General features: G+C 33.8%; 1 protein-coding gene across 3 annotated transcripts in view; it reads right to left on the reverse strand.

The window, feature by feature from the left end:
• The window catches only part of LOC149795655 (VPS10 domain-containing receptor SorCS1-like), a 145,702-nt gene that overhangs the window by 15,112 nt on the left and 113,911 nt on the right, over window positions 1-16,679 (reverse strand). For all 3 annotated transcript variants that reach the window (XM_089965498.1, XM_089965497.1, XM_089965499.1), the window contains 4 exons: window positions 13,440-13,578; window positions 11,257-11,369; window positions 6,610-6,738; window positions 2,228-2,330 (listed from right to left, as the gene is read on the reverse strand). In XM_089965498.1, the coding sequence (XP_089821624.1) occupies window positions 2,228-2,330; window positions 6,610-6,738; window positions 11,257-11,369; window positions 13,440-13,578 (484 nt within the window). The remainder of the gene's footprint in view (window positions 1-2,227; window positions 2,331-6,609; window positions 6,739-11,256; window positions 11,370-13,439; window positions 13,579-16,679) is intronic.

A 16,679-nucleotide genomic window follows, 5' to 3' on the forward strand; every position in this document is an offset into this window, starting at 1 on the left:
ATCCCTACACTGGGCCCTACATTGTGTTGACATATATCTGATGGTACCCCTACACTGGGCCCTACATTGTGTTGACATAAATCTGATGGTATCCCTACACTGGGCCCTACAATGCGCTGCATGTGACATATATCTGATGGTACCCCTACACTGGGCCCTACATTGTGTTGACATAAATCTGATGGTACCCCTACACTGGGCCCTACATTGTGTTGACATAAATCTGATGGTATCCCTACACTGGGCCCTACATTGTGTTGACATAAATCTGATGGTATTCATACACTGGGCCCTTTATTGTGTTGACATAAATCTGATGGTATCCCTACACTAAGCCCTACATTGTGTTGACATAAATCTAATGGTATCACTACACTGGGCTCTACATCATGTTGACATAAATCTGATGGTATCTCTACTCTGTATTGATATAAATCTAATGGTATCCCTACACTAAACCCTACATTGTGTTGACATAAATCTGATGGTATTCATACACTGGGCCCTTTATTGTGTTGACATAAATCTGATGGTATCCCTACACTAAGCCCTACATTGTGTTGACATAAATCTAATGGTATCACTACACTGGGCTCTACATCATGTTGACATAAATCTGATGGTATCTCTACTCTGTATTGATATAAATCTAATGGTATCCCTACACTAAACCCTACATTGTGTTGACATAAATCTGATGGTATCCCAACACTGAGTCCTACATTGTGTTGACATAAATCTAATGGTATCCCCTCACTAAGTCCTACATTGTGTTGACATAAATCTGATGATATCCCAACATTGAGTCCTACATTGTGTTATAAATCTGATGGTATCTCTCAGAATCCCATCCTTTTTCTTTGTGATTCTATCCCACTTTTTCTCTGAGATTCTATCCCACTTTTTCTCACTGATTCTATCCCTCTTTTTCTCTCTGATTCTATTCCTTTTTCTCTCTGATTCCTATCCCACTTTTCTCTCTGATTCCTATCCCACTTTTTTCCGATTCCTATCCCGCTTTTTTGTCTGATTCCTATTCCACTTTTTTCTCTGATTCCAATCCCACTTTTCTCTCTGTTTCCTATCCCACTTTTTTCTCTGATTCCTATCCCACTTTTTTCTCTGATTCCAATCCCACTTTTTATCTGATTCCTATCCCACTTTTTTCTCTGATTCCAATCCCACTTTTTTCCCTGATTCCTATCCCACTTTTTTGTCTGATTCCAATCCCACTTTTTTCTCTGATTCCAATCCTACTTTTTTCCCTGATTCCTATCCCACTTTTTTGTCTGATTCCTATTCCACTTTTATCTCTGATTCCTATCCCACTTTTTTCCCTGATTCCTATCCCACTTTTATCTCTGATTCCAATCTCACTTTTTTCTCTAACTCCTATCCAGATCATCTTGAACCAGTGGTGTGAAGAATTACCAAATCAGACCAGGTCTGACCACACTTAAGTACCTCCTGAAATCTGTGTAATTTCTCTCTCTCTCTTAATATATTTATACATACAATTAATTTTCTTGTAAATGAATATCAAAATTTAAAAGCCAGAGAAATGCTAAAACCATATTGATTATTCATATCATAGTTGTATGGTCTTACTATGGTAGAAATTGAAACTTATGGCTGTATTTTTAATATATATAAAAATTCTGTCTATAAAAATCTTTTTTTATATATACAAAATTGATTTTTTAATATAAAATATTCTATTTTTATATTAAACGTTATTCTGATATATAAAAAAATGCTGCATAAATAGTAAAATAGCACCCCAAATAAAACTCAGCTATATTAATTTCAGGAAAGTTGGCCTCTATATCAAATGGGGCTGTTTTTTTCCTGAGAAGGGTCCTCTCAAAGGGATATCAGTATCTCAATTCCTAAATGGGGTTTTTCCCTGAGAAGGTTCCTCTCAAAGGGATATCAGTATCTCAATTCCTAAATGGGGCTGTTTTTTCCTGAGAAGGTTCCTCTCAAAGGGATATCAGTATCTCAATTCCTAAATGGGCTGTTTTTCCCTGAGAAGGTTCCTCTCAAAGGGATATCAGTATCTCAATTCCTAAATGGGCTGTTTTTCCCTGAGAAGGTTCTTCTCCAAGGGTTATCTGTATCGCAATTCCTAAATGGGCTGTTTTTCCCTGAGAAGGTTCCTCTCAAAGGGATATCAGTATCTCAATTTCTTAAGGAAGATGACAATTCTGAGTAATTTAAAACTCACATCGGACAATCTCTGCGCCAACTATCTTGATGAAGTCATTCCGTGTGAAGAGTGGGAAGGAAAGGTATTTTTGCCGGGCTTGATGGATCAACATGTCCACTACCTGTAAAAAACATCAATTGTTACACTAATTATTTCTCTATCAGTCTCTGAAGTCATGAAGTCAAGCACAAAATTAAAAGTACATCCATATGGCATGCTCTGCCAGTATCATGAAGGGCAAAGTTTTAGTAAACAGAGGCAATTACTCCAAGAGATTTTGTCAGAAAATGTTTAATATTCAATTTTATTTCAATCATTTTAATGTAGAGCCTCATACCATATTTTAGTTTCAAATCTTGAAACCGTGTAATAGTATTAGAGTGGAAACAAAATTTTTAATCGACTGACATGGATAAAACTACAGCCTGTCCCACCCCAATTTGATAGGGAGTAATAACTCAAAATCTAAAATTCAAATCTGAAAACCATATTGGAACCCCTCAATATCATTGAAATTTTGTAAGATACACAAAAATAATTTGAGTCACAAAATAAGGAAGAAATACTGTGAGGTCATTAGTATTCATGGTGTACCAAGTTCTGTTGTTGCAACAAAAAAAAAGAAATTACAGATGATTGCCTCTGAAATAGTGGAGCATATAATTTTTTGAAAAATTAATATTTATATACAGCTAAGGGTACCAATGATCAAAAATAACTTAAAACCTTGCAATAACAGTCCTGTAAAAGAAAAGATAAAGTCAACAAGAATTATACAAGACCTTGGAAACTCTTTAGTGACTTACAACCTGCCTGTTGTAAACTGCCATGCAGGCTTACTTCTTCAAGCAAAAAATTTACATGGATTTGGTGTAAATGAATGACATCAGAATCTTATCTTGTGGCAATCAGGATGTTCTGAATGTTATTTAGATTCATAACATGTCATACATTTTCTTTGAAATTTGCTTTTGGTCCATCAACTCTGACCTAGCAGGTGAATATGTATTGTCCATTGTAGAAAAATGTCTTGAATACGTATTGTCCATTGTAGAAAAATGTTTTGAATACGTATTGTCCATTGTAGAAAAATGTTTTGAATATGTATTGTCCATTGTAGAAAAATGTTTTGAATACGTATTGTCCATTGTAGAAAAATGTTTTGAATACGTATTGTCCATTGTAGAAAAATGTTTTGACTACGTTAAATTTGTTAAGTTTATGCTACTACTGAAGGATTTTCTGTAAATTCATAAGGTGAAAAACACCTTGCAATTTCCAGTAGTGAATTTTGAAATAAGCTACTGCATTCATCATCTCCTGAAAGATCAAAAACAAATGTGCAATCCTTATATTTACATTAGTTTTACCTAATTTGTCAAATTTAGGAACTTTTGATAGGATTTTATCAGTGAAGAAAAGCTATTGCCACTGAATACGCAGTTTTGCCATTGCCAGTTTTTTCTATTACACTGCATTCTGTTAGTTTGGTTTTTATAAATACTTGTTTTATTTTGTTATTTGCTATCAGTAATGTAACATTGTATATTGGACTTGACCTTGTCCAAAATAAAGTTAATTTTCTACTTGACCTGAATCGTAGATTTATTTAATTCTGTTAACAACTAATACATAGCTAAAATATTCTGTATTCACATGGGTTAACTATTAAGATTATTATCTTTGCCTGAGTCAAGGACATTTACCATGTTCTTTATTAGAATTATTTTATTAGTAAACATTTGTTTACCATGTGTTTACCATGTTCTTTATTAGAATTATTTTATTAGTAAACATTTGTTTACCATGTGTTTACCATGTTCTTTATTAGAATTATTTTATTAGTAAACATTTGGAACTTTCTAGAATTTTTTTTCTCTCATTAGGTTATAGTTTTTTAAAAATAAAAATGTTCATTGTGACCTGAGATCAAGTAGAGGACTATGTCCAGAAATTATTTATTCATGCTATATGATCTTTAGCAGAATCAGTTGTATTATTGTTGTGTCCAGTAATTTATTTATTCAAATTATTTACCATATATAATCATGTATAAGCTTGTTCATGTTTAAGCTGACCCCCCCAACTGAATAGGTAAAAGCATTAAAAGTGCATGACCAGTACACAAGCCAACCCACAAGTCCAAGAAAACAGTACAAGTTACATTAGCAAAATTTTTGTTTATAACTCTCTTGGTGTTGGCTTGTATTGTTATTATTTACAAATGTTGTAAGTTAATAAAAAAATTCAAAAATTTATTGAATTTATTGTTTTGTTATAGTTCCTGCTTAATTCAGATTTGTGTATAATTTGACTGGATGATGACAAGAATTGAGCATTCGCAGGTTGGTGTCACAGTACCTCTTCCTTCTGACTCTATTTAATTATTGTTTATTCATATGTTATTGCATTTGAATTTTGTATCAACGCACCGGTAATTACATTTTCATTTTGCCTTGAAACTGTAAATACCTAACTCATTAAAATACGACTCCAGTACGATAACAATAAACAATAACATTCGCATTTAGGCTAGTGACCATATTTATATCATGGTGCCACCACATGTACATTGACGGTTTGAACTTGTGCTGGATGGAGAAGATACCATGGAACGAAGTACATTCCTTGGATTTGAATCATAGGCACAGCTACACTAAAGTTAAATAATATCTCCGAAACACAATAATGAAATTTCAGAAATGATGCTTCGAAAGTCACTGTAATACTGTGAAATGTGAGTTGTAGCATGCTTTGATGAAAGCAACCTTAATCCTTGTTTTTACAAAGCTACAGTAATCATGCTAATATTATGGAATTAAAAGGATAATGACACATCAAAGTGCTGGTATAGCTGCTGGTCAAATTCCCTCTTAACCCAAGCCAGTTTGAGGGTTTGAATAAGTATTACCTGAATTGTCATCGGAAAAAGAAAAAAAAATCTGCCACTTAACAAAGGAGATTCCAAAACAAACAGCTTTCCAGTATAGAAAATTATGATATTTTCAGCCAAAACACAAAACTAAAATAGATAGATGATATTTTAGTTGACCTATATCCAAAATGTTAGCCTTTATTATCACTATTCTTTCATGATCATGCAACAGTGAATATAATCTGATTATTTAACTTTCACAATAAAACACATGTACCTTTTCATAAAGACTACCTCAGTTTGTAGGATTGCTTATATCATTGAAAAAGAGTAACTCATAAGCATGTGAATCAATGTATGTCTATCTGAAATTCAATCTGGAAGAATGCGGTTTGGTAGAAACAATGAATAAAGCAAAATCTGCATCTTTTATTTTTGGGAATAAATAAGGATTAATGTGAAGCAAAGCATGATTTGCACTGTGTAAGTACTGTACATTAAAGTACAGCCTGGTCTCCTTGATAAACTTTAACCAACTGGGGAACTGTGAAGTCTTTATTTACCTTTATTTAATTTCATGTTGAAGAAATCTGAAAATATGCACAAGCAAAATAATAACAAAAAGAATCACAGTAATTTATAAAGAGTTTAGTAATGTACTTTTTATTTCATGCATATGTCTTAGGACATGGAAGAAAAAAATATTATATTTTCTTGTCCCAAGATTACAGCCATTATGTTAGTCAACAAATTGTTTTGTTTTCTTCAAGTATAGACCTTGCCCCACAGATAAGCTCCCCCCTTCTTCCAGACATTTATGTTTTCCTAAATTATTCAGCTTATATGAGAGTATATAAGGAATTCACTGGAAATACAAGGTGCTCATCAAAAATAATATTCTTGGAAATAGTTACTTGAATTTATGGTGAAATTTCAAATAAGTATATATTCTTGGATTGAATTATTCTGATCCAAAAGGATGTTTGCACATCACCACTACAAGGGCCACCACAGGGACATCAACACCTTCAGCATTTGATTTTTTTGGATTCCCACCAAAGTTTATTCAGAACTTTAATTATCAGGACTTGTGTCAGTAATTCTATGATTCTTTGGGATTTAATTCACAATATCATAAGTTATTTTTACATTTTTCACTTTGTATTATATGAAAGAAATTATTAATTGAATATTACAAAGGGAGTTGCTTCTTACTATTTTCTATTACTTATTTTAAGACCAAAAATTTGTAATACTAGTCTGGTACTTGTATCATTTGTTTCTGCTGATGTTATTTGTAAGTAAAATAAATATAGTGGTAGCAGACATGCGCTGGAGCCAAACAAAGTCTAACAAGGAATGTGAAACCTAATGCATTAATGAGTAATTGAAGCAAGTTTTTTTCCTATACTGTATAAGACAAAAAATAATATAATCTTATAAACATGTGTATATATCAGTATTATGTATAAAAGGAGTGGGGTCATATTCTGATGACTAGTGCCCATCAACTAAAAGATCATACCTTATCTGTGTCCTCTTCTTCATTTTCATTTTTGCCAGGTGGCTTTGCTGGCAACACAGTGACATCAACAACTACTGGCTTAAAGGGTTGTATGGTGATTGTCAATCGTGAACGTGGCACTTCTAAAATCTGAAGGAAAGGAGCAAAACAAATTCATCATTTATTAAATATACTAGCAACAATAGGTACATATTCAATTGTATCCAGGCATCATGTAATAAATATACTACCAACAATAGGTACATATTCAATTGTATCCAGGCATCATGTAATAAATATACTACCAACAATAGGTACATATTCAATTGTATCCAGGCATCATGTAATAAATATACTACCAACAATAGGTACATATTCAATTGTATCCAGGCATCATGTAATAAATATACTACCAACAATAGGTACATATTCAATTGTATCCAGGCATCATGTAATAAATATACTACCAACAATAGGTACATATTCAATTGTATCCAGGCATCATGTAATAAATATACTACCAACAAGAGGTACATATTCAATTGTATCCAGGCATCATGTAATAAATATACTACCAACAATAGGTACATATTCAATTGTATCCAGGCATCATGTAATAAATATACTACCAACAATAGGTACATATTCAATTGTATCCAGGCATCATGTAATAAATATACTACCAACAACAGGTACATATTCAATTAGGCATAAGATGCCAAAAATAACTTGACTCACATCTTTAATACAGAGATCATGCACAGTGTGCCAGAGTAAGAGGAAAACATCTTTAATACAGAGTTCATGCACAGTGTGCCAGAGTAAGAGGAAAAGATCTTTAATACAGAGATCATGCACAGTGTGCCTGAGTAAGAGGAAAACATCTTTAATACAGAGTTCATGCACAGTGTGCCAGAGTAAGAGGAAAACATCTTTAATACAGAGTTCATGCACAGTGTGCCAGAGTAAGAGGAAAACATCTTTAATACAGAGTTCATGCACAGTGTGCCAGAGTAAGAGGAAAACATCTTTAATACAGAGATCATGCACAGTGTGCCTGAGTAAGAGGAAAATATCTTTAATACAGAGTTCATGCACAGTGTGCCAGAGTAAGAGGAAAAGATCTTTAATACAGAGATCATGCACAGTGTGCCTGAGTAAGAGGAAAACATCTTTAATACAGAGTTCATGCACAGTGTGCCAGAGTAAGAGGAAAACATCTTTAATACAGAGTTCATGCACAGTGTGCCAGAGTAAGAGGAAAACATCTTTAATACAGAGTTCATGCACAGTGTGCCAGAGTAAGAGGAAAACATCTTTAATACAGAGATCATGCACAGTGTGCCTGAGTAAGAGGAAAATATCTTTAATACAGAGTTCATGCACAGTGTGCCAGAGTAAGAGGAAAACATCTGATCTGGAATATTCAAGGAAACAGTTTCATACAGAATATCAATTTAACAATCATTTATACTGAACACAAAACAATGGTATCTGTTGACAATACTGACAATTTATTATCTTACATTTCCTTGTTTTTATATTTTACATATTTGTTTTTATATCTACTGCTGTTTGGTGTACATGTACTTTTGAAACTGATAAAGCATATTATGTGTAAATGATTAGGTTGGTTTTGTGGAGTTTTCTGCACATGACAGGTTATACATGGCACCAGTATGTGGTGGAGAAAGAATACGGGAAGAACCACTGACCCACAGGAAGCTGCTGGCAAGCTTTCTCACATACCCGAATTGGCTGAGCTGAGACTTGAAGTCACATGGACAGAGGTATAATGTACGAGTAATCTGAGCTGAGACTTGAACTCACATGGACAGAGGTATAATGTACGGGTAATCTGTCAAGGTAAGAGTCTTAACACCACTTGGCCACCAGGGGCTTTATACATAAATGAACATTGTGCACTAGTATATTCAGGTGTAGCATGTACACTGTGACTAAATGAGGTCTTAGAATGTGTTATCTCATTACCTCAGTCTGTGACAAGAAAATGACATTTTTAACTTCAAAAGAAGCTTTTTTTAATGAAGATTGCAGTAGTAAGATAATAAATTTTTACCAAGTCATTGTGTAATTAGAATCATCATGTAGTGAATTAATACATTTTCCAAGCCATCATGTAATTAGAATCATCATGTAGTGAGATAATACATTTTCCAAGTCATCATGTAATTAGAATCATCATGTAGTGAGATAATACATTTTCCAAGTCATCATGTAATTAGAATCATCATGTAGTGAGATAATACATTTTCCAAGTCATCATGTAATTAGAATCATCATGCAGTGAGATAATACATTTTCCAAGTCATCATGTAATTAGAATCATCATGTAGTGAGATAATACATTTTCCAAGTCATCATGTAATTAGAACCATCATGTAGTGAGATAATACATTTTCCAAGCCATCATGTAATTAGGCTCATCATGTACTGAGATATTACATTTCCCACACAATCATGTAATTGGAATCATCATGCAGTGAGATATTACATTTCCCAAGCAATCATGTAATTAGAATCATCATGTGGTGTGATAATACATTTTCCAAGTCATCATGTAGTTAGAATCATCATGTAGTGAGATAATACATTTTCCAAGTCATCAAGTAATTAGAATCATCATGTACTGAGATATTACATTTCCCATGCAATCATGTAATTGGAATCATCATGTAGTGAATTAATACATTTCCCAAGCAATCATGCAGATAGAATCATCAAGTAGTGAGATAATACATTTTCCAAGTCATCATGTAATTAGAATCATCATGTAGTGAGATAATACATTTTCCAAGTCATCATGTAATTAGAATCATCATGTAGTAAGATAATACATTTTCCAAGTCATCATGTAATTAGAATCATCATGTAGTGAGATAATACATATTCCAAGTCATCATGTAATTAGAATCATCATGTAATAAGATAATACATTTTCCAAGTCATCATGTAATTAGAATCATCATGTAGTGAGATAATACATTTTCCAAGTCATTGAGTAATTAGAATCATCATGTAGTGAGATAATACATTTTCCAAGTCATCATGTAATTAGAATCATCATGTAGTGAGATAATACATTTTCCAATTCATCGTGTAATTAGAATCATCATGTAGTGAGATAATACATTTTCCAAGTCACTGTGTAATTAGAATCATCATGCAGTGAGATAATACATTTTCCAAGCCATCATGTAATTAGAATCATCATGTAGCATGTGCTAACAATGCATGAAGGTCAAGGTCATTTATGCATTATATATCTGTTTTGTTTCAGCAATTCTAACAACAATTTCGAAGTCGTCACACATTCTAAAAGTAAATTAAAATGGTTCAGCAAGTGAATGTAAAATATGAAACTTGCATACTGTTAAGTGATACCATATTTAGTTTTTTTGCTCAGCACATTTGGTACACATATTAATGGTATATTCCTAACAAATACAAAAATGATTTTTTAAACACAAAAAATCTGAATTAAGGCAGGACATGCAATTCTGAGAGAGTATGACTGACACCATAAACTTGTCAAATCAGCCTCAACAAGAATAATTGTATAACAAAAACTAATTGGTATCACTCATATTTGAAAAACACGAATCAGGTGTGAAAAAGAGACACTGTGGTTTAATGCCATTTTTAGCACATGATAGGCCTTACGCAGCAGTCGGTATATTTGGTGGAGGATGAGTCGATAAAGACCCCAAGAAAACCACTGACCCCCAGGAAGCTGCTGACAAGCTTTCTCACATACCACACTGGTTGCCAAGAACCCATAAGGACAGTGGTGACATGGGAGTGATCTGTAAAGATGACACCTTCAACCATTCAGCCACCTAGGGCCCCTTATTAAAAAGAACATCGTCTGGCTAAATTCAACCATTCAGCCACGCAGGGCCCCCTTATTAAAAAAAAACATCAGGCTAAATTCACCCATTCAGCCACCCAGGACCCCTTATTAAAAAAAACATCAGGCTAAATTCACCCATTCAGCCACCCAAGGCCCCTTATTAAAAAAGAGCATCATCCGACTAAATTCAACTATTTAGCTACCCAGGGCCCCTTTTTCAAAAAGAACATCACATGGCTAAATTCAACCATTCAGCGATCCAGGGTCCCTTATTGAAAAAGAACATCATCTGACTAAATTAAACCATTCAGCGACCCACGGCCACTTATTAAAAAAAGAACATCATCCAGCTAAATTCTATCAAAAAGGATTAAACTGATCCTGATAATTCTTGATCTATGATAGAAATGATCTGTGATAGAAATGATCAGCTGCAAGTTGTAATCCTAAAATGAAATCTTTGGAGATAACTTCTGTAACAAAAATAAAGTCAGTGGGATCCAAGTGTGAAGTTGTGACAAATTCATTTATATTTGTGTTGGTATTTGCTAGAATCATCATTACCACTACCACCACTATCATTATGATCATCATGATTGCAACCACCATCACCACCATCATCATCAATGATGCTACTGTCACCATCACCTACAATGCAGCTACCACCAGCACCATCATCATTATCAATATCATCGCTACCACCACCACCATTATCATTATCATCATAACCATTATCCATTAGAGAACAAAAGCTATAACTCAGGCACTATCTCTAGCAATAATGAGAACGTTACCTGTGCCACATTTTGACTAAAGATCTCCACCATTGCCTGCCGTATTTGTAGGTTGCTGATGTTGTAGGAATTGATTTCAGGAGAAATATTCAATCTTACAGTTGTAATGTCATCTGTATACAAATGAAACAAAGAATCAGTTCTAATGGAAAATGTTTCAAAGATCCATTTTTATAATTGAACCTTAATACATTCTTATTCATAAACATATTCCAGTCATGTGATATGCTAAATGTATATAAAAAAATAATGTTTTTTTGGCAAATTGGTAAATAATTTGCACAGGGTCCAGGTTCATGAAAATGTATAGTCTCAATTGTAGATCACTTGACATGTGATGTTAAAACTATGTTATCCTAGTGCCTTAATTTCATGAAAACTAACCTACTACCTTAATTTCATGATAAATAACATACTGCCTTAATTTCATGATAAATAACATACTGCCTTAATTTCATGAATATCACTGCCTTAATTTCATGATGAATGTCACTGCCTTAATTTCATGATGAATATCACTGCCTTAATTTCATGATGAATGTCACTGCCTTAATTTCATGATGAATATCACTGCCTTAATTTCATGATAAATATCACTGCCTTAATTTCATGATGAATATCACTGCCTTAATTTCAAAATGAATGTCACTGCCTTAATTTCATGATGAATATCACTGCCTTAATTTCATGATGAATATCACTGCCTTAATTTCAAAATGAATATCACTGCCTTAATTTCATGATGAATATCACTGCCTCAATTTCAAGATAAATATCACTGCCTTAATTTCATGATGAATATCACTGCCTTAATTTCATGATGAATATCACTGCCTTAATTTCATGATGAATATCACTGCCTTAATTTCATGATATGTATCCTACTTGCCTTCATTTCATGATAAATATTATACTTGCCTTCATTTCATGATCAATATCATATTGCCTTAATCTCATAATATTTATACTTGCCTTAATTTCATAATTATCCTACTTCCTTAGTTTAATAAATAACCTACTGCCTGAATTTCATGACAATTATTCTAGTGCCTTAGTTTCATCATAATAATCCTAATTTATTGGGATGTCATCTGCACTGTCATAAACAAACTTAGTGTAGACCCTTTCTATCCATGGTGTCACCCTTTCAAAATGGCAGCAGTGAGCTGAATCAGATGGGTTCTCCCTATTGAGGACAAATAAATAAATTTTCCCAGTCCAATAATTTTCCAATTTTTTGGGTGATTATTGGCAAGGTAAAAGATGTGTATCACTTCCAGTACTTATGAACTTTTCTGTGTGGAAATCTTCAGAACATATCATTGTCTCAACCAGCTTAAAAGCAACTATAGTTTGAATCATGAGTAGTCAACTGCTGCATTTTGTACAGGCTCTCACTCTGGTAGACATAAATGTGACAGTGTACAAATTGATGAACTTCAAAACACATGGGTCATTTAACATGTTGTAGCTGTAAAAAGCACTGTTTTCATAAGGAGATCAGGTGCACATTAAAAGTGTGGACACATATGTATATATGGTGCATATAGTGCCGTACCTGCAATAATTATACAACCTTCTACATATAAATCCTCAAAACATGAGCATGTTTTAACCAGATTATTAGCAACTATAAATTCAAATCAAGACATGCCAATTTTTTTCTGCTTTTTGTGATGCTAAAAAATGTATAGTATTTTTTTTGTACCCTTTGAAATTGTGTTTCCCCACCCAAACCTGGAGGACCTAGGGACACAAAATCCCATGCTCTTGGAATTGTCAGTGTAACACTGCATATGTATGTATGTGTTAAAAGAAAGGGTCAACAATGAGTTTCCTCACACCACTGATCTGGGTTCCATCTGGACTGTCACACTTTGCCTGCTCTAGCAAGACACAAACCTACTTTTGCCTATTTACATATTCATTATTTTTCCCAATTTAGCTGTTTTTTCATGTCCTGAAAAAATTAATTTCTTGCATTTTTTTATTTTGCATTTATAAGGACTCATATACATGTACATTACTTAGAGATACTGTAATATAAAGTATATTTTTGTCACCTGAAGTATAACAAGCAAACAAATGAATTCCTGGATAGAAAGAAAGATGATTCCTCTTCCTGCTACAAACAGGCCATATGATGAAAAATGAAATATTCTGCCCTAGCATTAGAAACTTACCATATACATGTATTTGCTGTGTATAGAATATGGAGCTAACAGAATTGTAAACCTCCAATGTCAAAGTATAGACTCCTGCTTTAGTGAAAACTTCATACATTTTGTCCTGCCAGGTGAGGGCCCGGATCAAACCAAGGACCTGAAATGAAAGTAAAAGGTGGACTTAACTTCAGTAAAAACAGCATACATTTTTTTGTGGACTTTATTTACAATTTACATTTTTGTCCTACTTATATTCACACAATAAATAAATATATTTGCTGACTCTAAGTCTGTATTTGATACACAAGTTATTCATCTTTATGCAATACTGATGAATTTTTCATACAGGCTAAAGGTCAATTTGAATAAAACCAATTTGGTTATTTCACTATTATCATAGGATTTATTGAAAATTCTCAAATGCTTTAACCACAGAACCAGTCCAGAAAGAGCTATGAAAGTCATACCTTGGCCCACATTGGCTTTCATAGATAGTCAATAAAAAGCCAAACCCAGTCCAGCAGAAAAAATGAAGCAAAACAAAAACAATGCCCCGTTTGTGCCACCGACTGCACCGTGAGATTTGACAATGAACAACAAATCATTGCCAAATTAACATATTTAAGGAAGCTATAATGCAGTAGCACTATGGACCTCAAATTCAAAATTAAATAAAATTTAATTAAAAAAAAAGAAAGAAAAAAACTGTTTCGACATAAGCTGAGATTTTTACATAAAAAAACTACTGTACTTGATTTGGAAAGTACCAGAATGTGTTTTTACAGTCAAGGTTAATCTCTCATCAGCCACTGTTATATTCAGGAAAGGTAAGATATTGTATTCCTAACAAGCTATTTAACACCCATGAAATTATCAATGTTTCTAATAAGCCATAATTGTCATTGGTCTGTATTAACTATTGTATTTAGCTGAAGTACATCTGACTGTTTAATTTGCCTTAGCACTAAAGCCACCAAGCAGTTCAGTGCCTTTATTGCTGTATCACTGATTAAACTGAAGACCAGTTTATTGTCTACCAATGTTTATTGACACAGAAACAAATCACAGAAAGGATTAGCAGCGGCATGTCTGTTGAACTTGCAGCCGCTTTCTGTACTCTATTGCAGTGCAGCCCAGAAGAGCTAAATGTTCATTTGCATAATGCAACAACAGTATAAATAGGCTCTATGCAAACAATTAAGTGTTTCCAGTTAAATCGGATTTAAAAGTGAGTTCAGTATTTATGAGTGAATTAAAACATTTACTCTTGCAATGGAGATGTCCAGGAAAAGGAAAGCTTATTTTGTTAATAGGATTGTGATTTTAAGGGATTCATGGAGGGTGATGTTGAGGAGGCTAAAGCTGTACTACAGGGGCATTTTAACTCATTTGACGATGTTCAGCACTTGATCAAAATTGAGGAGGACTGCCCCACTGTTCAATGCAAGACAGATGCTGACATCGTCCAGTTCTTCCTCTGTGCAAAAAGAGAAAATTTAAATCCCAATCAACAGAAAGTAGGATCTAGTATTGACAGTGTTGAAGAGGACCCGCTGGAAACATGAAATGCTGTTTCTGAAGCCATTTTGCATTCCAGAAAGGACTGCTGCAACTAGAAAGCGAGGACACTATGCCTTTGAACATTCTGCAGCTGAGAAATATCATGGACTTTATTTGTAAAAATCTGATTAGGTCTAAACAACCCAACTAAAGTCATGAAATATTTCCAGTAGGAAATGCACATCATGTGAGTGAATAGTGTTTCTATTTGGATTAGTACCTCCTTGTGAACAAACATGTTTGTTTGGGACAGAGAGTGAGATCTGGATATTTAATGTAGCTTTAAAAAATTTCAGTCGTATTGCTACGATATCTGTAGTGTGACAGTTTATAGTGATGTCTAGCACTGGGGCATCATGCCACAGACTGTTAAAATGACCATGATACTTTTCATAAAGGCACTGTTAAATTGACCATGATGCTCTTCACAATGGCACTGTTAAAATGACCATGATGCTCTTCACAATGGCACTGTTAAAATGACCATGATACTCTTCATAATGGCACTGTTAAAATGACCATGATACAATTCATAATGGCGCTGTTAAAATGACCATGATACAATTCATAATGGTACTGTTAAAATGACCATGATACTCTTCATAATGGCACTGTTAAAATGCCCATGATACTCTTCATAATGGTACTGTTTAAATGACCATGATACTCTTCATAATGGCACTGTTAAAATGACCATGATACTATAGATTAGGGTTTCTGAAAACAGTCATTTTTGAAAAACAGCTGTTTACTGTTTTCAATTTTCAAAAAACAGCTGTTAACAGCTGTTTTTACTGTTTTTTCCATATTTTCACTAATTTTACAGTCAATAGCTTATTTTTGTGATGAACACCGTTTTATTATATATCTTTCATGATAAGTTCTAAATCAATACATTTTTACTTCTTATAATAATATTTCAAGAATACAAGTGCATTAAGCGACTTGTCTGAGAGACGCGATCTTAATTTTGTACAGAAATTCGTACAGACCGAAAAAACTCTTTCAACGTCCGTTGATGTTGGTTTAGTGGATAGAATTGCGTTGTACAATTTCTGGAGATTTTCAGTGTGCTGGCCAGAGTTCCTGAAGAGCGTGAATTCAGACTTGAGCCATTTGAAACTGTCTTGCCCTCCAACTGCAATTGATGATCCATCTTTCTGAAGCAACAAATTCAATTCATCTTGAAGAGACAAGTTCACACTTTCAGCATCATTTGACAACTGTTTGACAACATCTTCTACATCGTTGACTTCAAAATAGACAAGACGCTAGATTTCCTGCGAAAGTAGACCTGCACACCTGCATTCTGCAGTATGCGCCAAGCCAATGACAGGTCCTGCACTCCACATGCAGAATGCAGACCACGATGACTAGCAAGCCAAGCAACCCAATGGCCAAGCCCGGCACAACGGTGAAGCCGGCCATGACCACAGAACGTTGGAGCTTCAGCTGTAGTATATTTTTGTTTAAAAATTTCCATTAGAAACAGTAAAACAGTTAGAAAAAAAAACAGCTGTTTACTGTTTTTTGATTTTGGACGAAAAACAGCTGTTTTACTGTTACTGTTAAACAGTTACCAGAAACCCTACTATAGATACTGGCACTGTTAAATTGACCATGATACTCTTCATAATGGCACTGTTAAAATGACCATGATACTCTTCATAATGGCACTGTTAAAATGACCATGATACA

The sequence above is a fragment of the Sinohyriopsis cumingii genome, chromosome 7 (genome assembly GCF_028554795.1).
Source record: "Sinohyriopsis cumingii isolate HCF-2022 chromosome 7, ASM2855479v2, whole genome shotgun sequence".
NCBI classification, from domain to species: Eukaryota; Metazoa; Mollusca; class Bivalvia; order Unionida; family Unionidae; genus Sinohyriopsis; species Sinohyriopsis cumingii.